General features: G+C 39.7%; 1 protein-coding gene across 3 annotated transcripts; it reads right to left on the minus strand.

Annotated features, from left to right (window-relative positions):
- atp1a3a (ATPase Na+/K+ transporting subunit alpha 3a) lies at nt 1–27,684 on the minus strand. Of its 3 annotated transcripts, XM_082521312.1 has the most exons (25): nt 27,595–27,684; nt 26,215–26,492; nt 25,985–26,061; nt 13,654–13,767; nt 12,880–12,939; nt 12,427–12,630; nt 11,253–11,366; nt 10,811–10,945; nt 10,181–10,298; nt 9,300–9,388; nt 8,932–9,111; nt 7,383–7,581; nt 6,569–6,813; nt 6,202–6,394; nt 5,879–6,054; nt 5,635–5,771; nt 5,350–5,500; nt 5,068–5,236; nt 4,303–4,457; nt 3,608–3,731; nt 3,111–3,256; nt 2,744–2,874; nt 1,556–1,657; nt 1,221–1,312; nt 1–988 (listed from the first exon to the last, which is right to left on the minus strand). In XM_082521312.1, exons 3-25 carry the CDS (start codon nt 25,988–25,990, stop codon nt 960–962), a joined length of 3,069 nt encoding a protein of 1,022 aa, XP_082377438.1. In that variant the 5' UTR covers nt 25,991–26,061; nt 26,215–26,492; nt 27,595–27,684; the 3' UTR covers nt 1–959. The 3 variants fall into 3 exon arrangements, with proteins under 3 accessions (XP_082377438.1, XP_082377437.1, XP_082377439.1); XM_082521311.1 differs by having other exon boundaries at nt 25,985–26,492; XM_082521313.1 differs by lacking the exons at nt 25,985–26,061; nt 26,215–26,492 and having other exon boundaries at nt 27,595–27,672.

Genomic DNA, 27,684 nt, shown 5'->3' on the forward strand with positions numbered 1-27,684 from the left:
AAAAACAAAAAAAAAAAAAACCACACACCCAGCTGTCTATTAGAAAACAACAATAACACAAACAGAAAACAACACTGGGAAGGGAGGATGGACAGGGGAGTCGGAGGAAGTGAACTTTTTTCCACCCTGCTGTGGGCGTGAGTGAGACAGTGGGTTGGTTTTATGGTGACACCGATTCTTTATTGATAGGAAAGGAGGCGAGGAGGAGAAAGAGAGAACGGCAGTGAAAGACTGGCAGTGAGTAAATAGAAATAGAGAGAGAAAAAAAGGCAAGGAAAGTCGCGGTAGGCGAATGGCAGGAAATGGCAGTGATTACTGAGCTGGATCTGGGCAGCTTTTCTCTGGCAGGGAAAATAAATAAATAAATAAATACAAATAAAAATAAAAAACTAAACAAAAATGATGCCACCCACCCGCTCAAATTGCCAGGTCGTAGTCTAGACCGGAGCTGCCGTTTTGTTGTGCTGCTTGGCCCGAGAGATTGCAGTGGAGCAGTCAGATTTTCTGCTTTATTCTCAAGATGTTTTCTTTATTTGGTTCCACACAGCGATGTAATTTGAGTACATGTACGAAGAGTTGCTGTAGCTAACAGTGTAGTAAGCATCGGCACAAACAGTGTTACTGGCAGACTACTGCCGTGTAGGCTTTGGATACAAAAAAGGGGGACAGAGGGACCGAAAGGACAGAGAAGATTTACAAATGCACCCTCTTCCCCATCCTCTCCTCCTCTGTCATTGGTCCTCTTGTCGTCTTGGCATTTTGATTTTTTGTTTCTTTAGGAAATGAAGATGGAGGAACAAAGATGAGGAGTAAACATTTTTTTCTTGTACATTTCGAGTATGCCGAGAGGAGAGATGGATGGAGGCAAGGAAGGAGGAAAGAGAAAGTCAGAGGGAGATAGAGAAGAAGGGATGAATTCAGGGAAAAATGGGACAAGAAGTAAATGATGCTTTGATAATTTAATAGTATGTCTCTTTTTCCACCCAGCCTGCATGGAGACAAAGAGGGAAAGAAGCACAAGAAAGAGAGAAATGTTAACCGTCAATGGACTGAAGGAAAATATTTTATAGATACACCTCTAGTTTATCAAGTTATATTACTGTTCACAACCCACACTATGCCTCCTCTGTTTCTCCTATAAAATATATCACCACTTTCCAGTTCACTGACACCACCCTACCCCTAAACAAGTAAATATATATGGTTGTGTGCGAGCTCACCTCCGGGGTTTCGGCGCAGGATGAGTTTTCGGATCTCATCGTAAACAAAGATGAGGAAACTGTATGGGAACGCACAGAACCACCAACTGGGCCTGTGAGGGAACGAGTGGGAACAAAGGACAGAGTGAGAATATTTGAATGAATAGGGTGTCATGGCAGGACGGGACAAAAGAGACAGTGGTAAATTTAAGTCCGCTGAGATTCAGGACAAAGAAACTGTTTTCGCAATTCCTTACCTGAAAATATACATTTTATGGACTGAACATCCATAGTTACTATGATGATGTTTTGTTCTGCTGTTTGATGATTCTCTTTATTAATTAAATGCCACTTACTTGAGTGGGTACATCCGTAGTGCCAAGTCCATACCAGGGCAGTAGGACAGGAAAGCAGCCAGAGCCGTTTCCTCAAACAGGCCAAAGATCAAAATCTTATTCCTGAAAGAAAACAAATGCAAAACAAGAGAGGCTATTACAACACTCACATGTATGGATAAAAAAAAAATGCAAAAACAGATGCGAAGAGCCAAAAAACACACAAGTAGATGAAGAGTCACCAAGCAAAGAAGTATCCCGTTACTCAAAAATCTCGGACATTCGTCAGTGATGCTCTTCAGAAAACAGATCACTACACTGTCTGTTTTCTGAACAGTTGGCAGCCGTTTTTTTGCTGGCATCAACCTACTTCTGAATAAAAAAAAAAAGCTTCAAGGGCAACTCCCTGCAGGCCGACAGTTATAGTAACATTATATTAGTTTGTGTGCCTGACCTACAAATGCTGCCTGCAGAACACAGCATCATGGGCAGAGGACACACAGCTTAAGACCAAACAAGATGGACGGAAGAAAAAGAGCAACATATGTGACAGCGCACATGGGTAAATGTGGTTATCTAGTGACACCTAGTGGATGCTATGGGGAAAATAAGTACAAAAACCAAATCAAATCTTATTGATGAATCATGGTCGTGATCCATTCATCCATTCTCTCATGTTCAGTATCAATTTTCTGTTTTTCCAAAACAACAACCAAAAAGCAATCAAACAAGAAACTGATGCCTTTTCTTTAGATACGAGACCTGTATACTTCTGAAAGTACTCAGATTGTTGTGTTCTCCAAGTACTAATACAGCAATGCAGAACTGATCCATCAAAAATAAGTACTATGCCTAGATATATTTACTTTGTAGACTGTATATTGTAATGGTGTCTACTGAGCTACAGTTTTCCTACATGTTTCCCTTTAAAATAAACCTAAAATTGGTTCAGCATGGCTGCCTTTGCAATAGATGTCTGTCGTCACTGTGTTTTGTCATTTCATTCATACAAACTGACTGTAAGAAGAAGGTAGAATTGCATACCTTACAAAATTCAACACACAATCAAAAAGTTCACTATTAATATCTAATGTGGTTTATCAGAATTGCTTAGGTTTTTAAAGCCTGAGATCAATTAGATTATTTTTGCCCACCATTTTTAAAAGGAATTGTTTTTATCGTACGCTCTCTTCAATAACCTGTACTTACCTCATGCCCTGCTGGAACACAGAGTTACGCCTGGTCTTGCAGATGATCACATCTGCCCACTGCACCACCACAATACTGACAAAGAAGGCTGTGTGGCAAGTAAACTCCACAATCTTACGTTGTTCATAGGTCTGCACAGGAAATGAGAAAGAGAATATCTCCTGTCTGCTTTCTACAATAGATTTGTTTATAAATAGCTTTTATTACATCAGTATTAAATTAAGACTTACATTAATCATTCAAAGATTATGGCACAAAAACAAAAGGTTTGTTTGAATGTCACAAATTCAAGTCACTCAGTGGCTCCACTACATAAGTGAACATATCTGAAACAAGAGACACTGACATTATAACATTTCACTCATACCCATTGCTGTCCATAGCTGTCCTCCAGGTCATTGTTGGAGCGATCGTCCCAGTTGAGTCGAATGCCGACAAGCAGAGATGGCAGGAAACCATTTTCAGCCATGATGACAAAATAGGCAAAGAAGCCCCCAAGAGCCTGGATCATACCTACAGAGACAAACAGAGAGTCCCTTAATCAAATGATACATTTTATTTGACACAGTAAAATCCTGTAGACTCGACATGGTCAGTAAAGACTGATTTTCCATCTCTCGTTTTAGACAGATGGAAAAGAACAGTGATATTTAAATTAAATGAGCACTAATAGATATTTACTAAAGGATATTTTGATTTGTTGCCTGTTGAGTGCAGTGGACTCATCCTCATCAGACTGTTAATACCTTTATGTTGACAGTTTCTAAGACACTTACCTGCTGTAGAGTGCAAACCATTTCCATGTAGCTGCCTGAACACTGTTTACACTAAATGCCACAAACTGTAAAGAATAAATGTACCTACCAATCTGTCCATAGGCAATACTGATGAGTCTCTCATTGACCAGTTTGTCCCTCAGTGGGTTCCTGGGCTGTCGCTTCATGATGTCGCTCTCTGCTGCTTCATAAGCAAGAGAGATGGCTGGTACCTGGAAGAGGGGAAAGGAAAAAGAGACACTTCTGTCTTATTTGAGATACTCCTTGGTAACTTTACTTATATATTCTTGATGTGTGTTTTTATAACGTTTATGAAAATTTGGTCTTTCTGTATCTAGGGTTTGGTATTAATACATTCTGTTCTTTGAGAGGGTGGAAAATGTGAGAGCTGCTTCTTATAAATAGTGGTTCAACACTGCCACCTAGTGTTCTCTAAAGGTCCCATTTAAAATGACCTTGAATTCCACCTCTGTTCCATGTTTAATATTTTACTCTTCACAGCGATGCTGATCATAAGGGACCACACTGAATAGCTGTTCTCGTGGCTGCTATAATAAATAAAAGGCATTAATCAGGTATGCATCTGACATGAGCGCATGCAGTTAACAGCTTCAAGTGTCCAGCATGGTTTTACTGGTTTACTGTGTGTACGTTAAAATGTTTTGAGTGATGAATGCACTGAGACAATCTGTTCAGAAAGGTTATTTCACACAGTGCTTTCTTATTTTATAGCCTGAACAGCACGTCTCGTCTTTGAGTCTTTGTCCTGAGATTTTTTCTCACCATGTCAGTTCCCAGGTCGATGCAGAGGATTGTGATGGTACCCAGAGGCAGGGGGATGTTGACCAAGATGAAAAAGAGGAAGGGGGTGATTTCTGGGATGTTGCTGGTCAGAGTGTACGCAATAGATTTCTTCAGGTTGTCAAAGATCAGACGTCCTGGAAAGACAAAGGTGGTGTATAAATACAACAAACAAAATGCCACATGCTCGAACAAAGCTTGAGTGAACTGTGCTTTGCCCATCTAAGTAGTTGTTGAACTTCTTTTCATGAAAATCACTACAGTCCTTTAACCATTACACTGGTCCTTGAGGAGCTGCAGTTTTCTCGTGCAGGGCCGGTGGTGACAATGAGAAATAAAAAGTGACTAGAAGATGTTGAAACAGGAAGCAAAGTTTTCTCCAAAATCTCTCACTTTTAAAGCTGTTGCAACATCGGCCTCTCTCCTGTGTTGATATAAAACTGAAATTGCAGTAAAGACAAAACTGTTTGTACACTTGTGTCTCCAATATGAATCTCAGTCCACTAGTCCTGCTGTGAGCATCAAATATTGAGAGGTGCACAACAGGCAGAAATGATGACTGCGTGTGCTAGCAGTTGTGGCGTCACTTTTGCTGAGTTCCTGTTGCAAACATGACAACCGCGAACAAATAGGATACTTTTTTAAAACTCAGCTGAACCTTTTCCTACACCTTTTATGTCTGTTTTGTCATTTGTAGCCCTGATTCCTCGCCACACTCCACCTTTCCACCTTTTGTTTGTCCCTCACCTTCTTCCACTCCAGTGACGATGGAGGCAAAGTTGTCATCTAACAGGATCATATCTGCAGCTTGTTTGGATACGTCTGAGCCAGAGATTCCCATGGCAACACCAATGTCAGCCTTCTTCAGGGCAGGAGAGTCATTCACGCCATCACCGGTCACAGCCACGATAGCACCCTGACAGAGGAAGAGGCCACATAAACTCACTTTACAGCCCCAGAGATAAAAACTAATTACACTTTTGTTTATCTCTGTTCACCTGTAAATCAGTGGCGGTGCAGTAACCGTACCTGTCTCTGGCAACCTTCAACAATGATGAGCTTCTGCTGTGGGGAGGTTCTGGCAAAGACAATCTCTGTGTGATTCCTCAAAATGTCATCCATCTGGTCCTGTGTGAGGTCTTTTAGATCCGTACCATGGATGACACAGGCCTTTGCATCCCTGCATTCCAAAAAGAAAGAAATATAATTATAAATACATATATATATGTATATTTTTTTCTTTTCTTCAGTATCATGTATTATGGCTCAAAACAGCTTTAGCAGTGATGATGCAGCCACAGGAGTAAATGTTACCTGGGGTTCACTTGGCTGACAGGAATGTTGAGGCGTGCAGCAATGTCTTCCACTGTCTCGTTTCCCTCAGAGATGATACCCACACCCTTAGCAATGGCCTTGGCTGTGATTGGGTGGTCACCAGTCACCATAATAACCTAAAGGAAGAAAAGAAGAAATAAGATTAGAAGATCATAAACAGAAGACACATATTTTTAGAGAATGAGAGACAAATAACAGACTGTCAGAACAGAAAGGTGTCCACCTTGATGCCAGCTGAGCGGCATTTGCCCACAGCATCAGGCACGGCAGCGCGGGGAGGGTCAATCATGGACATGAGGCCAACGAAGCAAAGGTTGTCAGTTTGGAAGTTGACGTCATCGGTGTCGAAGGCAAAACCTTTTGGGTACTTGTCCTCAGGCAGAAACAGGTGGCAGAACCCTGAAGGAAGAGGGATGTTAAATTCTCACACAATTAATTTATTTTATTTAGTACAGTTTGAGCACAGAGAGCAAGAAAAGTCAAAATTGTATTTCACTAATTGTTTTCCATGGCATTTGAAATAATTAGTTTTCCGATCATCCTTACCCAGCACTCTCTCTCCCAGCCCTCCCAATTCCAGATAGGCATTCTGGAAAGCCTCCTTCATCTCATCGTCCATCGGCTGCTCCTTGCCCTGCACCATGATGGTGGAGCAGCGGTCAAGGATCCTCTCTGGGGCTCCCTTCATCACCAGCAGGTAATGCTTGTCATTTTCCTCCTCAGTTTCATGAATTGAGAGCTGATGGGAATGGATTGAACTATTAGTATGAATAAATATTTGGTATGCAGTTCTTTGCATGTTTAAGCCGGTTTACTACAAATTGCCTGATTCAGCTCATGTTAAAATGAACTGGGAATTTGTGTAATTGCTTATTATATTTTCTTTCTGCACAAACAAGTACTTGGTACTCACCTGGTACTTGTTAGTGGAGTTGAACGGGATCTCTGCAACTTTCTTATTCTTGTCCCTCATGGCCTTGACGGCGCCACAGGACAGTTCGATACACTTCAGTAGAGCTGACTCTGAGGCGTCACCGGCTACGTCTCGTTTCAGAATGGGCAAAGATTCCTGACCTGCTTTGAACACAGCGCGGTTGCACAGGGCAGCAATGCGAGCCAGAGACACCCATGTTGTTGAGCTCTTGTCGAAGGAGGAGCCTACAAGAAGCAAAAAAGAAGTCATTGAACCTCATCCAAGCATCCAGCTGCTGATACAGCGAAGGGTTACGGTTAAATCTTGCCATTTTATCTTTAGCTTTACTTCAGTGCTTTGTTTCCATGCATTATGTGGCATGTAAATAGACATTACTTAGAACAGAATGTAGTTCCAGTCTCACATTTTGCTTTTAGCAATGAAACAGCTAATCTGTTTGTTGCACTTTTTCAAAGCACAAAAACAGATTAAAAACTACTGAATACAAGGTGTGATTAAAATGTTCAGACATGTCCAAGTTCAGGTTCACCATTTTAAGAGTTTCTAAGATTCAGTATGAACTGCAGATGGTGCTCAATCAGCTTACAAAACGATAGTACAAGCATGGCAGGAGCACTGGAGGCAGTGTATCTGCACACGGTGACTGGTTTGCTATATTTAAGGGAAGCTTTTTTGTTTGCGCCCTTTAAAATCCACACATTTCACAATCCTGTTTATTTGCACTTTACTTAATATATACTGCATGGAGGCACACATTTAATGCTTACTAAATAAAAAGAGAACAAAATCTCACCAGACTGATCCTCAGTCGTGTCAGCTTCATGAATCTGATTGTCAAACCACATGTGGGCCACGGTCATCCTGTTCTGGGTCAGGGTGCCTGTCTTATCAGAGCAGATGGTGGAGGTGGAGCCCAGAGTTTCCACAGCCTCCAAGTTCTTTACCAGACAGTTCTTGCGAGCCATTCGCTTGGCAGTCAGTGTCAGACACACCTGGAGGAGAGTGATGAAGCAGGAGACAAAAACAAGGAGGAAATGGGAGTGGCAGAGGAAAGGCATCAAAGGCAAAGAGAGAGGGAGAGAAAGAAAGAAAACAAGTGGGAAAGAGTTGTTGATGATCGTCACAAACAAATGGATAAAATCAATGAGAAAGAGAGAGAAAAATACAATTAGTATCTATGTTGTAAACTAAAAGAACAGATGAGCATCTCCAGACACTTAACTAATTTCTGCCAACAACCTGAAACACATAACCCCAACTAGGAACTTACAACCACCCAGATGCCTGGAAACGTTCATTCTGCTCACCAACATAGCACTCTATACATAACAATGCAGTAAGAACAGAAAAGTCCTTTCAGGATATAAAAACACAGCCCAACAAGCAGTGCAGAGAGAACATGAAGCATGAAAGAGCGATGCTGTGAAGCAGAGCAGCAGTGCATTATGGTACCATGCCAAGTATGGCAAGACCAGTGGGTCAAACTAGCCAAGGCCAAGCACAGGAGGCCTAAATTCAGTTCATGGTGCTGAGAAACATTTGCCTAATGTCATTACATTAGCTAGTCCTTGTCATTGCAGACAGCACCGCCACTGGCCTGGAAAAGAGAGAGACACACGAAAAGGAAGATGGAGAGAGAGACACACAAACGCATATGGGACTGCCTTTAATAGAAAGAGAGAGGAAGTGGGAGATGAAAGGACAAATACACAGAGGCGACACAACATTTCACCACAGAAACAAACTGAGAATGTTAAAGCACGAAATATAACAATCACAATATCAAACCACACAGAGAGCACACAAGCAAACAGACATGATCAGACCACACACAACACAACACCAGCCAAAAACCACAGAAACAACACAAAATAAAACAGAAACTAATGTAAATAACACACATTCAGATGTGGGTTAAACCGCTAACAGCCCAAGGAGTGTGATTGGTGACACCACCTTTAGTCTGTTACCTTCTCTCTGTGAGAAAATCGATATTAGAGTGACTTACTAACACACTAAAAATGAGAAATGTTACTATTTTTAATACCAGTGAGTGTTGGAATAAAATTTTTGAAAAAACAGGTTTCATGATACAAAAAGTTTTCAAAGATTCATCTAATTTCTTTGTATTTTATATTATGTGAAGCTACAGTTTGACCCAAGTCTGGACAAATCAATGTCAGACACACATACTACCAATCCTAACATTTCAGCCTTATTGACAAATTTAAAAAAACAAAAAAACAAAAAACAAAAACCTGAACCACACCTAAGGATCTTGGACACACACAGACACTCCATATTGCACCATCCACTACTTTCACATCTCTCTGCCAACTCACAGTGACTGTGGCCAGCAGTCCCTCGGGCACATTAGCCACAATGATACCAATGAGGAAGATTACAGCCTCCAGCCAGGAGTAACCCAGGATGATTGAGAGGATGAAGAAGGTCACGCCAAGGAAAACAGCCACGCCTGTGATGATGTGGATGAAGTGCTCAATCTCCTTGGCAATGGGTGTCTGAGGATAAAAAAAGAAGATGTTTAATTGACTGCAAAGAGATTTAATTTCTGATAAGGAGACACAACTAAGACAATATATAGGCTTTAAATAATATTACAAGAGTTTTAGTGAATGAGTGTATAGTTACACGGTTTTAGTTTCTTGCTGTAATGGATGTGAGCAGTTATTATATATAATATATTTACCTTCCCAGTCTCCAGACCTGAGGTGAGGGTGGCAATGCGTCCCATCACTGTGCGATCACCAGTACACACAACAATACCACGTGCAGTTCCTGGAAAAACAGAGGGAACGGTTTTAAAATATATGCACTTCAACACTGGCTGCAGGGGAAAAAATAGAGAACGAAAAAATAAATAAATAGAGTGTGATAATATAGATGAACAAGCGGACAGAGTGATGATGATTGGAGACGTAGTGAAGAATGTAATGTGTCCACCAGAGGGCACCACATCTTACTATTTTCCCAATTAATACACTGTGAGATTCATAATGCGTTTTGCTGCAATGCTGATAATACAATGGCTACAACAGGATCCACTAGAAAGGAACTGGTACAAGGTTAAATAGGATCACATTTCTAGATCTACTTTTGATGACCAGAGAAGTCACTCATTCCATATCTAACTCACTGTCACCGTGGGAAAATGAAGAAATGCAATGAAATCCTGGGTCATATCTTGTTAAAATAACACAACACAACCCCCGCCAAAACCAACAACAGGTACAATATTATGTATGTTTCTGTTATCAAACTGTTCTCCCACTAGGAGCTCAGTCTGAGTGGAATTTTTTTTCTCCTCCTCTTACCTCATGTTATGTATTTTCGTTGTTTTTTTCCTATCAGCCTACCTTTCTGACATGTCTCCCCAATGTGATGTTTGTGTAAAGTTGGTCAGAAGGTTCCTTTGTAAGTGCGCATGCGCCATTAGCGTGCTGCCTGCTGTAACCCTAATTTCCTTCGGGATTAATAAAGTATTCTGATTCTGATGTACATTATCATATTAGAATAAAGGTGTATTTGACTGTTGGAAAATGGTGATGATGATAATGGTGATAAACTTACCCTCAACACAGTTGGTAGAGAAGAAGGCAATGTTTCGGGTTTCCAGGGGGTTGTCATGGGTACAGTCAGGTGACCTGGTCTGGGGCTCTGATTCACCAGTCAGGGATGAGTTGTCCACCTGGACAGAGCAGGATTGACAAAAAAACAAAACAAAACAAAGTCAAAGAAAAAGAGAAAGACAAGAGAGAAACTTGTTGAGGGCTACATACAAATCCAGAGAGAGAGATACAGACAGATTTTCCAGCAGAATCCATACAGGAAGCGTTTCACTTGCCACAAATGTTTATGTTGCTGATGGTTTGCTCTTACTGGACATTCCAGAGTCCAGTTGCCTAGGTAACCCTCTAATGCACTTACCACCATGTCAATAAACAGTGTATTGCACTGTTAATGGTGGTACTCTAATTGGTTTCCTTGATTTTGAGAAAAGTTTCACTTGGGACCCACTTATGCTTTTCAGTGATTATTTTTCTTGCTATTGCTTGAAGTTGCCGAATGCCATTGATTTTCTGAGGTCTCCTTTATCCACACTGTTGTGAATCGCTTGCCCTGTGGATCTGTCTCTAGATCCTTGATTTCTACTATCTCTGAATGTCTGTCATCATGAATCTGTCTGTGCCTGTAGCTCACCTTGCAGCCATGTGAGGAGATGATGCGGAGGTCGGCAGGGATCCGGTCTCCTCCTTTCACCTCCACCAGATCTCCTGCAACCACCTGCTCAGCGTTGATCTGCATCTTTTCTCCCTCGCGGATCACCAAGGCTTGCTGGATCGCAGAGTGACAAAGAAAGACGGAAACATGCTATTTGGAGGATCACTTCATATAATACGTAACCACAGAACTCGACAAGCGATACACTCATTAATTTTCAGCACCCTTTGGTCTTTGAATTCTAAATGTTTAGTCACTCCACAAACTGCAGCATAATTTATTTCAAACCTCCTTCAAGCAAATTCATTTGGAAAACTGGATTTAATCAAGCAATACATTTTGTGAAATCCCCTTCTGGCACAACAATCACCACAAAAACATCCCGGCATGATCCTGACGATGACTAGGAAGTCTCTGGTACCTGAGGGACCATGTTCTTAAATGATTCCATGATCTTGGAGCTCTTAGCTTCCTGGAAGTAAGAGAAGCAGCCGGTGATGATGACAACAGCTGACAGCACGATACCCAGATACAACTGTAGAGAAAGACAGAAAGGGGAAAAAAGGTGTCAGACTGTCATATTTATAAAGAAAATAACCAAAAGACTCAACTCTTATCTAAAACTTGATTACATGAGAGGAAAGGAAGGGAAAAAAAAGACAGACTAGCAGAGATACAAAGTCAGACGCTAACTTCGTGTCAATAAATGCTGGACTTCAGAGGCATGTAAGAGATAAAGACCAAAGCTTTTTCAGGAACTCAAGGCTTCTGTAAAGTCTGAAATCTAGAAATAACATAAATCATCTTTCATTTAAGTCTCGTATCCTGGAGCTGACAGCAGCACGTGGTTTGATTTGGACTCAATGAACTGAACGCTGTCCATCTGTTTGCAGTGTACTTTATTAGTGGTTTTATGACTATGTTGGTTTGCTGTCATATGTTTTACCATCTTAAGCTCTAAATCTGAATCTTGTCTTTCATATCTTGCGTTCAGCATCTGACAGTGTGTGAAAATACAGTTTGTTGACACACTCTTGGCCACTCGTAACTCATGACTCAAAACTGGTGATGTTTCACCCCGAGACCTCCCTGTGCTCTGAACAAAGCATGTTGTCCTTTAATGCTGTGTGTGTCAGAGTCATTTAGCCTCAGTCCTTTGCTCTACTCAGTGCTCTGACCTGGCATGAAACAGTGCTGACCTGTAAATGCCCTACTCTTACCCTGCAATTACCAATGCCAGGAGTCATATGCTCCCTGTGGCGAGTCCAGAGTGGATACAGACAAGACGGCGTCTGTCACTCCAGAGATGGGTCAGCTGACATGGTTTCTACAAACAGCTGACACATATTTTATCATAGGGATGAGATGCAACCTCATCCCTAAAGAGTAGTGAGTCAGCAAATTGCTTTGTAAAGTGATATGCTACAGGACAGAGCACACACACACTACAAACAATGTGTTCATCCTTATTTTGTGTATAACTTCTCATAGGTGCTGATGTTTGTATTTTAAGCAACAAACCCTGCCTACTTAAAATGAATGAGGATTAATAATCTATTCTATCATCTATCCACCCATCCTGGGAAACCACTTACATTATCCCCAGCAGGTTCATCCTCTGTGGCAGCCTGGATGGCATAGGCCAGGAAGCAGAGGATGGCACCAATCCACAGCAAGATGGAGAAGCCACCAAACAGCTGACGACAGAACTTGACCCATTCTGGGGTGGTAGGGGGTGGAGTCAAAGCGTTGGGGCCATCCCTGGCCAGATACTCTGCAGCCCTGGCATTGGTCAAACCCTAGAAATTATAAAAGCAATGGACAGAAAACGATGGAATGATGCGATGTGAGTGGAAGAAAAATAGAATAGAGGTGAAAAAACAGGAAAGGAAATAAAGGTAGTACAGTAGGTATGGCCTATTTATGTATAACATCCATTTGCACTTTAAAAAGTCTTCATAAGCGGTGCAACATACACCAACTTGTACGCCAGACAGAAATATCAAAAAGTGCAAAAGTGTAATTTTGATTTGAAATAAAGTACTTACTTGAACGATATCGGTGTTGTACTTCCGGCAAACCTCCTCAACAGACATTTTGTGTTCAGTCTACAAAGAATAAAGATTTATCATGAAATCAATCAAAACCTCAGTCACAATGTATTTATTTATTTTGATAACACTACAAATTAACTTCAAGAAGCAAATAAATGCAAATCACCACTTACACGAAGCAGTCACTGAGTTTTAAATATTGGAGATTTCTGGTTGCCAGCATAAAATTTCATCAATGTTTTCAGTATTTTACAAATGTTTCAAATAATTGTAAATAAGAATAGAGACTGATAACATTTATTTATGATTTTATTATCTGAACATCTGATGCAGTTTTGTATCACTGGGATTTCCTGTGGGTTTGGCTTCCTACCTCACACAAAAGAATATCCTTCCACAGGAGGATTAAATTGCTCTGGCATGTTATGTCAAACCACACTGTAACATTACTATGCACCAGCTGCTACGGAACACCTCATCTCTGCCATCTCCTTTTTAACCAGGGAGATTAGATTACAGTTGGATCACAGCTCTTTGAATGCTGGACACAGGCCAGGAAGCTTAACAAACTTCTCAGTACTCAGCTGGGATTTCAAGGTTTTTGTTTACTCTGTCTATGAAGAAGCCTACTCATACTTTGTATGTGTCTTTCTGCATTTTCATTTCTCAAACCTCAGTAAGAGTTCCATTTTATACATCAGCACCTGGCCAAAACCTGCAGGCAAAAGCAGTGGGCTAAGATGAAGTGGTTTTAAAAAGGGTACATACTATGGGAACTTCCTTCTTCAGGTCATCGAGATCCTTGCCTCCCTTCTTCTTGGGCGACTCCTTCTCATCCTTGTCCTGCGTGGTAGCCACGCGGTAGCTGTCCGACCGTCCATACTGTAACGCAGAAAGAAAACATGTACATCATTGTTTAATTTATCAATGCAGCACAGGAATCTTTAAATACAACAAACAACTTCACAACAAAAAAAATCCAAATAACAACACTGCTTTATTGAGCCATCAAGGGAGAAAGAAAAAGATTTGACTGCCAGAGTTGTAGCTGTTATAATCTATAGTTTTTACCTGTAATCACAAAATAACACAACAATGACTACAGAGAACTGTTTGGCTGGACCATAAATGTGTTAATAAACTTTGTGGCTTGTGTGATTCCGTCTCTACCTCTTCCATATTAAGCCCCAGACAAAACATTAAGGTTGAGATCTAAACTTGGCTATAATCCCCTGGTGTGTCAAGACTTCCTGATTAAATCTGGCATCATTAGAGAACAGGCTTGAATCAAGAGCTCCTCTTAAGCTGCTGTTTACACAAGTCTCTATTTAGGCTTCTGCTGTTTAAACTGTTGTTGTGGCTGAGAGGAGGATCAAGGGAAATTAATATGTCATAAGACAGAAACAACAAAATCTGAAGCCGTTTCCTAATGTGCAAATTATTGCACATAATGTGTGTATGCTACATTTATTTAGATGAATGCACCAGCAAGGTCTCACAATTTTTTTCCATTGTGCATTCATTTTCTAAATTATGTCGTTCTATTATAAACACTCTCATCCATCTTATTTGTCAGAAATCTATGGATTTTCTTGTTAGATCTAATTACTCCTTTGTCTTTTGCACACAGTCCTACATGTAAATTTGTCCATATTGAAAAAGAAATAAAATAATCTGCAATACAAAGATACCAGAGTTGACTATTTTTGCCAGTGGTACATTCCTAGCCAGTCACTATTTATGCTGTGGTTACTTGCCAAATGAAACGCATCACCAGAGAACATCAGTGCATGTCTCACTGGTAAACCGAGGCTAAGCTTACAGTAGAAGCTGTGACACTAGATTTACAACACTTGATTTGCATGACACGTTCATGATTTACAAGTTATGATTTACAAAGCCACGCCACGTGATTTACATTTCAGGCACAGTGTTATATAAATGCTTTACTGTAAAAGTAAAGAGACCAAATAGCAAAAAAAAAAAAATATTTCCCACTGTTTTTAAACATAATTAGATAAAGTTTGCTGTATGAAAAGACAGGTGCTTTTTTTCATTTTTATTTTCTTGCTTGATCCTCTGCTGTAATAGTCAAGGCAGTCTTTACATATACTTTATACATGCAAACTTATTTCTCAGAGACAAAATTATAAGTGACTTATTCAGGTCTGCTGCTGTGCTGCTTCTTTCACTGGCAGAGGTTAATCAAAAGTTAATCACTTAACTTTTATGTGTTATTAGGGTGACATTGATACAACCTAATGCTTAGTATCATTAGGAACAAATGTGAGAGGTACACTGAGGCAATTTATGACATATTGATTTGGTTCATGAAGCTGGGTCAATAAAGTGATGCATTTATAAAAACATGGAAAGGAAATCTCTTTCCCTGATTGTGAACATTGAACAGTCTAATCAGATCTATGAAGTTTAAATCTAAATTTAAAATATAGTTTGGGTATAAAGTCAGTCCACATTTCCTGAAAGGGTTTTGACCCTGAAAAACGTGTGACTATTTTGTGTGCAACACTACACAGATGTTTGCTACCATCCAAATGTGACAATGTACTCTGTGAACAGCCACACACTGGCAATCAGATTCTGTTTAACCTTGCATGATAAGATGAGAGAAGTGACTTATTTTGGGAAAGCTCTCATGTGGATTAGTCTGGGCCGAGAGGTTTCACACTGATTTGATGGTTGCTTCATACTGTTTACCATCTGTTTTTTCCTAACTGCAATGAAAGCTGATAGGGTGATGGCTTGTTGACAGCCAATGACATTTTGCTTTGCACATCTGCCTATGTGCAGTCTTAGAGTTTGTGCATATGCCAAATAGTTCCATGTCAAAATTGCATCAGCATCTTTTACTGTGGAGAAAACCCTGTCTAAATGCTACTTTACACAACAAAGTGGTGTATTAGGATAGGTGCTACAATATAACTTGCAAATAGCTCTTATCCAGCCTAGTAGTACTCCTGTTCAATGTGGTGCAACAGACAAAAAGTTATGGCTGGACGTTTGGTTCTATTCTCTCTTTACGTTCATTTGGAATGAATGACTTTTAAAACAATAAAACTTATTGACTACCTCACATATTAACTTGTGTGTTTATAATTCAAATGTGTTAGTGACTGCACATCATGATACTGGCAAATAAACAACTGTTTAGCCACTCTATAGAGACAATACATCACTGCTGACCTTTTTATTGCGTGACAGGCAATGAATTACTTTAAAAAAAAAAAACAGGAAGTAATATTAAAACTGGCCATTTTAAAATGTATATATGTGTGCAGTAGTGATTTAATCAGTGCACGTGTTTATTTTCTGCTTAGCTACAAGTTTGTGGTTTCTGTGTGTGCACATAGATTTCTATTTGTCTGTGTGTATGAGAGTATCTATTTTTTTGCCATCTGTCAGGAGGTGAAGTGTTCCCTGGACACTGATCCAGCAGGCCATCAGATTACGGCTGTTTACTACACTAACAGATTAACCCAGTGAACAACAATAATCCCTTTTCATCACTCTCTCTCTCTTTACTATCTTCCCAATACTACTCTCTCATTCATCCTTACTCATTCGCTTTGTTACAACACTGAAACGTCTGAAGAAAAGAAAACACTGATTTAAAAACTTGCACATATAGAGTCATCAGCTAAAATATATATCATTAAATGGCTCATAAAGTTTGGCACCAAATATAAGATTTTAGAAAGCAGAAGTTATACCTCTCAAACAATCTTTGCTGTTGGAGAATCGTGTAAATTTTATAGATTTCTTCGCAGAAATCTTTGCGTGGCACGTCTTTCTTATCAAGTCTCTGGCAAAAATGCAGTGAATATGTTTAAATGTGAGAATTACCACTGACTGAAACAATGAAGGAAAATGATACTGCTATCCTGCATTTTTCTAACTTCCTTTTTTCTATCTTTACTGTACATTAAAAATGCCAAATTGTTAATTAAATATCAATAGTGTTAGGCAAAAACTTGCCAATGTAAGTCTGATTCTTTATCTTGATTATGCTTTTCTTTACTGTGTGGTAAAAAGTTGAGTTTTTCAGTATAATAACAGTCTAAGGACTGCACGAGATTCAGGTTTACAAAAGCACCACTGCCATGATTGTGCTGTCTATCAGAAAAGTAGCACTGCTAAAATTAAATGGCAGACTCATGTCTTTTAAAACGTTTAAATACTGTAGCCTGACTGTTTAACTCTGAGAAACTTCTACACAGAGATTTTGCAACGTTTCTAATATGAATAAGTATGACACACACATCACTAAACTTTTAAAAAATGTTTGTGCTTTGTGCCTCAATATAAATTTAACCAAATGAAGGGTTTTCACCAGCTTTCAACTGTGGGTCAGATTACTGTGATGATGGTTATTCACGATCACATAAGATGAAAAGTACGTCAGAAAACTTCACAGTGTACACTGATAAAAAGATTTCTGTGAATAGACACTGCTCTCATATAAAAAACCATCTGTACTACACAGTCGGACAGAAATCAGGCAATCAGTAATGCATCCACACTTTCTGTCTCAGAGTTAAGTCAGTTTGTTCTCCTTCAGTACAAGTAGGATTCAGAAATCCTGCAGGTGAGCACTGCACTTGCTGCTCTAACGTTGGCCTGTGCATATTCATTCCCAGTCATGTTTTTCCTAACATTTACTCAGCTGGAGGAGACATACTTGATGACTTTTTAAAGATTTTCAAAAGATTCACAAAATGCAAAACAACAATAGACTTATTGAACAGTGTCAAAAGACAACAAAGAACACCTAATTACCAGTCAATGTGACATTTAAAGGTATTCCTGAACCAAACTAGAGCCAGGATAGGTTCTTAAATTTCCAAAAAAGGTGTCAACCTTTTGAGAAAGTATTTTCTATATACTCACAATTTTAAACAGGAAAACCTGATTTACTTCACATTTCATAAGTCAAAGTGTTGGGATGGATGAAATTGGAGAGAGACAGCAGTGCCACAGTAAGCAACACGAATAGAAAAAAAACGCCTGGTGCTGGTGCTTTACTGTGACATTTGGGTACCGAGGACATAAGCATATAAACTATAACAACTGGAAACCCTACAAAAGAAACCCTGACATCCAACTGTGAAAATACTGTGAAAAAGGAAGAAAACCACAGAAGACCACACATGAACTCACTGCGTCACATTAGGGTAATTTAGAGCTGGTACAAGTCCTATTATAAGCAATAAGTAGAATATGCACCAAACAACAGTCGATTTCTCTCAGCACCACCTGTCAAACTGATCTAGTTCAATTCTACTTCATATTGATGATTTTATCTTTCTCTGCTAAAATACACACTTCCTAGTCTCTGTCTAGTTACAGGCGGTAAAACCTGAGGAGGTCTGAGCAGCAGATGTTGTAAGCTGAGGTAGGGGACAGATTGTACATGCTGAACATTTGTAGTCTGCTCAATCTGTTGGTGTATGGCCCCTGGCTCATGACACCACAGCAAGGAAAGGCGCTGGATAAGCAACTTCTTAATCTGCTCAAATCACTGCTTGCTCAAATCTCAGACAGACAGGGGCATTTATGGAGGCATCCTAATTAAAATAATGTAAGGAGAATTAAAACAAAACAACAACACTAGGATTCTGATACAACAAATCAAAGTCAGCAACCTGGTGGGCAACCATCAAATGAGATATATACAAATCTTCAAATGTCACCAAATGTCTAAACTTTTATTTCTGGGTTACTATGACAACTAACATATAACACTGCCACATCTTTGCAGGACAAATATTTTTTTGTTTATTTACTGCCAGTAATTATCAGAATCATTATCAACTGAACTTCAGGCCAGATGTGAAGCAATTTTTACATGATGCAATTAGATTCAAAGTTTATGCAAAGACAAAATACTTGTACAGCTGCTGTTATTGTGTATATATTTATTTATATTTAGATTTCTTCATACATTCTTATATAGTTCTATATTGTGTATTGTGTATTTTGTTGTACAGTTATTTTATTTTCAACTTTAATTTATATATTTATCTTTATCTTATTCTTCCCAGTTAAATTTACCCTTCATTCTAATTTGTGTTGTACAGTTATTTCATTTTTAACCTTAATTTATATTTTATTCCTTCCTAGTTAAATTTACCCTTTTTAATTTTTCATATTTATTTCCTATCTTATTCATAGCCTTTTCCTTTTTTGTTTTCTTTAGGTCACGAGCAGTTGTCCAAGCATTTCACTACATATCGTACTGTGTATGACTGTGTACGTGACAAATAAAATTTGAATTTGAATTTGAATTTGAAACTTTAGGCCAGGTGATGTGAACAGAGGCAAATGAATGTATGCTAAACCAGCGGTCCCCAACCTTTTTTGCGCCACGGACCGGTTTATGCCCGACAATATTTTCATGGACCGGCCTTTAAGCTGTCGCGGATAAATACAACAAAATAAAACTAGTACCGGTACCGAAAAAAAGAAAATTTATTCATAACACACGTGAAAAGACCCAGGAAAACCGAGTAAACGATAAAAACGATAACAAAATAACACTGAAAACCGATAAAAACCCTGAAAACTAGACATTTCACACCTGAGCCTCAACTCTCGCGGCCCGGTACCAAACAACTCACGGACCGGTACCGGTCCGAGGCCCGGGGGTTGGGGACCGCTGTGCTAAACTATAACATTTTACTGAAAAGCTTTGCATTTTAAGTCTGTCAGCTGATATCGTCCTACAGACTTGAGCTTATATAACTAAAGCCAAGCTTATAATCAACATTTGGTGTCAATAAGACATGTTTTATCTCATCAAAATCATGTCTTATTGGCATCATTTAACCTGTTTTTATAGAGGCTGAACAAAAAAAAAGCAGGGAGCAAGCAAATTATGCTGCTGTTACCCAAGCCTAGCTACTGATTCTATTTTGGAAATACATCAACTATAATGATTGGTAATGATTTATGGTTTGCAAAATGGCCCACAAACACTCATAAAGCAGCCTCTATACTGGGGATATCAAACCCACTTTAGTTAAAAGGCCACATATAGCCCAATTTAATTCCAAGCGGGCTAGACTACAGACTGAAATTGTAACCAATAAAAGTTCAAATTCAATGATACATCCATTTTTAAAACGGATGAACAGCCTGAGCCATCTTCAATGATGTCTTACCATGTGCATTACACATTATATGAAATACGAAACCATTAAATGTTCACATGTACAGTTTTTGGAATGAGACATCTGACTGTAAATGTAAAGAAATTAAAGATTTTGCTGCAATTTCACACTTTGCAAAGCAAGACTGGGACATGACCTTGGCAACAAAAAAAAAAACAAAACAAAAAAAAACAACCCACCAGCTGGCACTAAATTGTCTAGTATTTAACCATGTTCAGTATGTAGTATTTAGCCTATTTTCAGCTAAATCTGAAGATGCTCCAGTGAACAGAACATCATAGTCTCAGCTCAGATTTTTGAATGAAGGATGCTGCTGCTGGTGTACTGCATTCACTGGAGTTCAGTAGCTCTGATGGGGACACAGTGGCTCAACATAACCACATACACAAAGAAATGGATTATCACACAGATCAGTGGACTGACCGACCTGGAAAACACAGATGAACTGCCTGTCACTCACACACACCGACTAAGAGGGCACTGCCCCCCTTCACCCTCTCCTCCCACTTTGTTTACATTCTCCTCCCTCCAGGCTGTCCATCTGTCTCTGTGCTGTCTACTACTCTTATCTGCTCATTCGAGCAAAGATTTAATCAAAAGGAGACAGTTTGAACCATTACCATGATGCAGGCTATGTAATGATAATGTCTTAGAATATGTATTTACAGTGATGAACATCGAACACTGAGTAAAGCCATTGTGATTTGGTCAAAGGCACAGTTTAGACTTGGTTATCACTGGCCATACATTCCTAATAACACAAAGTGCATTTTGCAGCATTCTCCACCATTAGGCTGTGTGCCACCCCCTGCAGTGCATTAGATCTATGAGTATGACAGAAAACAGCAGTTGCTGAAAGGCTCAGAGTGATGGCATCAACTTTTCAGTGGGTAATGTGAGGTTTCCTGTGACTGATAGGAGGGTGTAGGTGCAACTAAAATGTTTTAATAATGTAATGTTTAATGTGATGGTATGTTATGTAACAATACTGCTCTGCATGCAGTGTGTCTGTATGGTAGTGCAGGAATGCATTGAGTGGTTCACCTTCATTATCCTCCTTAATTTCAGACTAATTTCTAACTCAGACCAGAGACGTCATACAGATAGTTAGTGATGTCAAGGTAACATCACTCCACATTCCAGGAGGTTTATGTTACACTGACCAGAGAGCACAAACTGTGATATCGGAAAACCCTGATCACTGATTTGCTGGAGTGTGGATCAATGCTATTTGCACGCTCACACACACAGATGGAAACTAGTTAGACACAGGAAGCTACAACTAAGTATTAATGAAATGAAATGTAGATAGACTGGAACAATTACACAACATGACCATGAGAACAGACTATGTTGTAACTGCTATTACATATATAATAACAAACTGTGGCAGCACCGACTATTAGGGTTAGGGTTACAAAGAACAGAAAAAAAAGAATTACACACAATTTTATAAAATTCGTCGTCTGCTACTGGGACAATATATTTAATTTAAAAAAAAAAAAAATAAATCACACTTATCATCTATGCAGTTATTGTCAGGCGTTTAGGTAGGAATTGGCATGCGGGGATACCAAGGTTTGGTATAGCGACACAAAATAATTTATTTCATGAGGTCCAGTAGATTTTTATTTGTGTAAGGTCTGTGATTATGTAACCTGTGCAACTATTTGTGGATTTAGCCAAAAATAATCAGCAAAACATCAAGCATAGATACAGTATCTCATTTAAAGACTTTAAAATGAATTTTTAGTCTGAAATTTTATGTCAGACTTAAATTTCAAGTTTATAACATGTCAATTGCTATGCTTACCTTTGAAAATAATCTCTCATTTTCCTATCCTATCCTTTTTTCGTCTTTTTCCATTTATCAGAGTGGCACATTAATGTTTTAGTCTTTCCTGAGGAAATACATCAGCTGTACTTTTAGGTCACAGAAGTATTTTGTGAAAACTGTACAGAATGTATTGAAGATGTAAAAAGTCCACAGGATGTTTATCATTAGTGAGCAGGTATTTTCATGCTGTCACTAAGCAAGCACATGAAAATGAAACTAATTTGATAGTAATATGCACTAAGATGCTTATAAGATTGAATCATTCATTAACTGGAGGTCATTCATGATCATTCATTAACTGGAGGTCCTGGAATGATGTTCCAGATCATTCCAGCCCACTTTTTAACCCCCAATTATGAAGTTACCTGTGACTAATATCGGGCCTTTAACCCCACAACTTAAAGCCTTGGCTCAGTATATGGTTTATAGCTAAAACTATACTCTGCAGCCATTAAACCCATAGATGTTTTTGTTTTTTTGTGGTTCTACAGTAAAGTCCAATACACCTCTGGACATCAGAATGGCTCAAGCTGCTTTATTTTGGTTTAGCTTGGTCGCAAATTTAATAGTGAGAACGTATTTAAAATTCAGTATCTTAATCTTACCCAGAACCTTCTTGTTGTGAGGGGAGAATGCTAAACACTGCATCACTGTGTCACCACCCATCTTACATCATCATCTATGACACATTACAAATTGGCTTCTACAATCAGACCATGCGAAAAGTCTGGCCAAAACCTTAATAATAATAATAATAACACTTTAGTCTGAATAAGTGACTTGAATTGAGTAATTCACTTTAGCACGATGAGCTCAGGACTGACTGTCATCATGTTAATGAATGTTTAAGACACGAGACTGATAGCAATGACTAAAACAACAGTTTGACATATTTTTATAGGTTATAGAGCGAGACAACACTTAATGACTTAATGACGAATGACTGTACACTAACATTAACTGGTGTACGAGAATATGAGCTCACTCAGTTAGCTTCAGTGCAGCCACTACAGTGAAGAGGTCTGACAGTGTCGAGAGCTTCATCTGTATGAATTACACATCGTCAGTGAGAGCGTGTTTATTCATGAGAGCTGCCTGCCTCACACATGCTTACACTCACACAGCCACACCATTCTCCACTGTGATTGGCTCTTCTCCTGAAGCTTCCGCACCAAGTGCATTATGGGATATGAGCAGATGCTTTCAGCCTTGTACATTTTTCTTCTCTTTCTGAATCTCAGCATTTATTTCTCCATTTTTTCTGCTGGGGCTCCATCATTGTTCCCTCCTCTGTGTCATCGCTGCACAGGAGCAGCATCCCACCAGCTCTTTTTACATTTCTGCCTCCTCCATCTTTTTCAGTGTTCACCCTTCTCAAGGTGACTCACCACACAGCCGTCTCTTTCTCACCCTCTCTCTCTACCTCCATCAGCTAGTGTCAGTCACAGTATCTTGGTCACTCTACCAATTACAAGGACCTCCGTGCGAAGCCTGTGGCTGCTGACCTCCATCCTTTCACACCACCAATCCAATTGCTGCCTTCTGCAGCATCCATCTCTATCGATTGATTGGCCTGGATCAAATGACCCTGTAGTTGCCTTGTCAACTGAGCCTCCCTCTGGTGTTCCCCACCCCCACCACAGTGCATTTCACTCAAATCCGCTTTATCTATCTGTCCAGTCTTCAGGCAAACCACAGCTTGAAAATGGGAATTTCCACTCCCCCCACATGCACTGACACACCCTCCTCCTCAGCTCCTCTTCCTCCTCCTCCTCTCTTTCACGCAGTGGTCAAAGATGTGTATGGTTTCCCCCTTCGGCAATCTAGTGGAAAGCATTACAACCATTTGTATTTCCACAACTCAGCCTCCACTCTCATCCCATCCAAACTGGGATGTAGAACAGAAGAGAAAGCGACTACATTGCACAGGGAGGGAAAGGCACTAAAGAAGAGCAGCTACAGTTTTCTAACATACATGTTAACCAGATTTTATCAACTCAATATATTTATGTATATATTAAAAAAAAAAACCCACTAAGATGCAAAATAGGGTTTTTCCTGTTGTAAAATGAGCCTTGGGTACATGACTATGCAAAGAAATACAAATCATTACTTAAGCACAGACTCTGTGTTTCCTTACTGAACAGAAGTCAGTGTTTTTTCCTGTCATCTCGGGCCATTTGATAAAGCAAAATGTTTTATTCTTTAATTATAAGCACTTACAAGCTGCTTTTATTACAATAAAAGTGACAATAAAAGTGATTTGATTTGATTTGAATATGGTGGCTTTGATTAGAGCATCATTTTTTGTATGCAGGAGAAACTCAGTATTTAGTGAAAGTAACTTTGGAAGATTAAAAAAACTGTAATAAAAATACAGGCTGTAATACTACATTAATGAATATGGACACTGAGTCATTATAGTAATTAACCCGTTATAATCAAAGTAATAATATATGACTGAAGCTGTGACATCAAAATGTTGTTGCTGGAACAGGATGTATTATGAACTGACAGATCACTGACGTTTTATGAGTCTAATGGGGTAAAACAGGTAGATTTAAGCCCATTTTCCTTTGAGTTCTAAGCAGTTGATATTTTTGTGTGTGGGATGTGAAAAATTGGGGGTGGGGGTCGACCACTGCTGAGGAACCATTTTGACGCATTTGCCTCCGTGCCCATTTGGTACCCAGACCTAAGATGCCTCCACATCCACCGAGCCCGTATCCTCAATGACAGCAGCACGACGCATCGTCGCATTATGTAATGTTTGAATGAAAACGCAGCAAATGGCGGTGGGGAAATTTTAGGGGGGGGGGGTCGTAGCCTTTATGGTTCAGAGTCCCAGACACCACCCTCTCTGTGCATCTGGACGTTTAACATTATGACTTTCAAATTATCAAATGAATTCAGGACATCGTGATCGCTCTTTTTCTTTTAATAATAACTGAGGAGACGCACATTTGCGCTGAGAGTTACCGCAATCAGACTTGGAGGGATGAGATGATATTCCGCAGTCCGGACTGCGGGTTTACCGGCAAAAGGTTACACGTATCCCACGCGTAATTCCGCGTTTCACACGCGTATTATTCACAAAAGATTTCATTTCGGACCGGGCGTATCCGTGTCGTTACGCTGTCTGAATAATTGTGCATTTTGGATTTGTGAATTTCCTCAATCGTCTGCAGCAGGTCCAACGCCAGATGTGCGGTCCGTGTAATCCCGTTTTTTGGAACCGGCGCATGAAGCAGCACATTTTTCTGTCACTTCATCACCAATTCTTGCTAAAACCAGAGAGAGAAGATACTTATTTCTACACTGGGCCTGCTTGGGGTCATCGTTAGATTACTGAAAGCATTACAGCACCATTCTGGGAGAAAGCTCCTATGACATCTTTAAAAATCGGGATTAATCTCAGTGCGTTTGCAGTGCAGGGTCAGTGAGCTAAACGCCCCTTTTGTCTGCTGAATGATTAAACATGAAGGCGTGACAGCACTTTTCACCCACTGGGGAAAATGAATCAGATTTCGCAGGTCAAGCAGCAACACTAAGGGGCTTGTCGTATGGTTGGGAGCTGCACATATGCTACTTGAACTCAAACACTAAATGGCCAACGTTACTGTGGCGGGTTTCCACCCTGCACCGGCTCCGTCGCACCGGCTGGAGTCTGGATGCGGCGGACTGACTCACAAATCTGGCGCATGATCCGAAGGAAAAAGAAGACCTGGTGTGCAGGCAACAGGAATCACCTCCATTACCCGTTAATTACAAGTGCGCTGATTTGGTGTGGTAAATGGCGTCAGTGACAGGCACATAATGGGCGATCGCATCCATTTGGGAGACTGAAAAATTAACGTAGCACAGCCAAAATAACTCTAACCACTTGATTAGGCAAGTCATACATATCCCAGCACGTTCAATGTCATTGTAACATCATGCATGTGCCTCCATGTACAGTTAACCCTTACGTCGATGGCCACAGACCGTTAACATTACTAACTCACACTTTAGCCGACATATATATAATTTATAGCATGTTAGCTAAGAAAGACGCAAGAAATTCGTCTCTTACCCCCATTTTGGCGCTTTCAGTCGGCTCTCCTCAGACGAGTTGCTTTTTTAGGCTCGATTCAACCAGAAAAACTGGCTCTATAAGGCGAGGAGACAGGGAAGAGGACAGAAGAAAAAATGCCCCTTCGGCTGATTACGTTAGCTATTGCTCAAACGACAAAAAAAATCAATTAAGTAGCTATCATAATACCCTAAAATATTATTTCTTATGAGGAACGGGACTAAGGTTACCCTGACAAAGCGACGGCTCATAAAACACTTAATCAAATCTTCATCCCGTTCAGATGAACATCAAAAAGATGTGTTCTGTTGAGTAAAATGTTAAATTAAACGCAGCCGCTGGTGATACTTCACCAGCCGTGTCCCTGCGAGGCTCAACTGATGCCGGGGGAAAGAAGAGCCGAGCGGCAGGCTTCTTCTTCGGATGCCGTCTCCCTCCGCGGCTGTGAGCAGGCTGCCGTGGCACCCAGGGTTCCCCAGTTATCACTCCGCGAATGAACAGATAGGTCCTAAGCAAAGTGGGGCTGAGTTCAGACTGTGATTGAAAAAGTATCTGTACTTGTCACCAGACATTCCGCACAATTAGAAGTAAAATAGAGGAAAAGATATTTTCAAATAATCTATGTAAAATACAATAGACAAGTTGGATGAGTGATATAAGACAAACAAACAAATAAATGTGAAATCATTTCAGTTTGTTCTGAATACTGTTATTGGAATGTCTGGAATAAAAAAAAATGTTAGGTAAATTTGACCTAATTTGATATTGGAATAACGTTTTGTCTTAATTTGCAGTAATATGGTAAAAATACAAACACTTATCTTCTTTATTTTCGCTGTATTATTTAAAATTCCTGCTACATTTACAGTGCCCTGAAACAATATTTCCTGATTTTCTTTTTCCTTTTGCATATTTATCACATTTTTCAGATCATCAAGATCATCAGTATCATTTTGATATTAGACAAAGATAAGTAGAGTAAATGCAATTAGTTTTTAAACAATGATTTCATTTTTTAATGGAAAACAGCTGTCCCAATGTCCTATGTAAAAACGTTAAATCATGAAATAATTGTGATTAACCACATTGTTTTGGAAAACTGACTTCAGTTTAACTACTCACACCCTGCCAGTAAGCTGAAATGAGAAATCAATTAAGTAAAAACTTGTCTGAAAAGTGAAGTATAGCCTACTTCACTTCAATGTAGGATCCGTCTAAAATGAATAAAACTTGGAAGAGTGGTGAGCCTTTAAGGAATGGCCAGACTACTAAAATTACTCCAAGATCACATCAAAATCCAAGAGGTCACAAAAACACTCAGAACAACATCTAAAGAACTACAGGCGTCACCTGTCTCAGTTAAAGTCATTGTTCATGGGCAAAACTGGCACTCATGGGAGAGTTCAGAGGAGAAAAACACAGCTGACCAAAAAGAGCAGAAAACCATGTCGCAAATGTACCAAAAACATCTTGGTGAGCCCAAAGGCCCAAAGACTTTTGGGAAAATGTTCTGTGGACTGATGAGACAAAATTTGAACTTTTTGGAAGGTTTGTGTCCCGTTACATCTGCAGTAAATCAAACACAACATTTTATAAAAAGAAAATCCTACCAGCAATTAAACATGGTGGTGATAGTGCAGGGATGGGCAACTCCAGGCCTCGAGGGCTGGTGTCCTGCAGGGTTTAGATCTCACCTTGGG

The sequence above is a fragment of the Aulonocara stuartgranti genome (assembly GCF_965226115.1).
Source record: "Aulonocara stuartgranti genome assembly, chromosome: 22".
NCBI lineage: Eukaryota > Metazoa > Chordata > Actinopteri > Cichliformes > Cichlidae > Aulonocara > Aulonocara stuartgranti.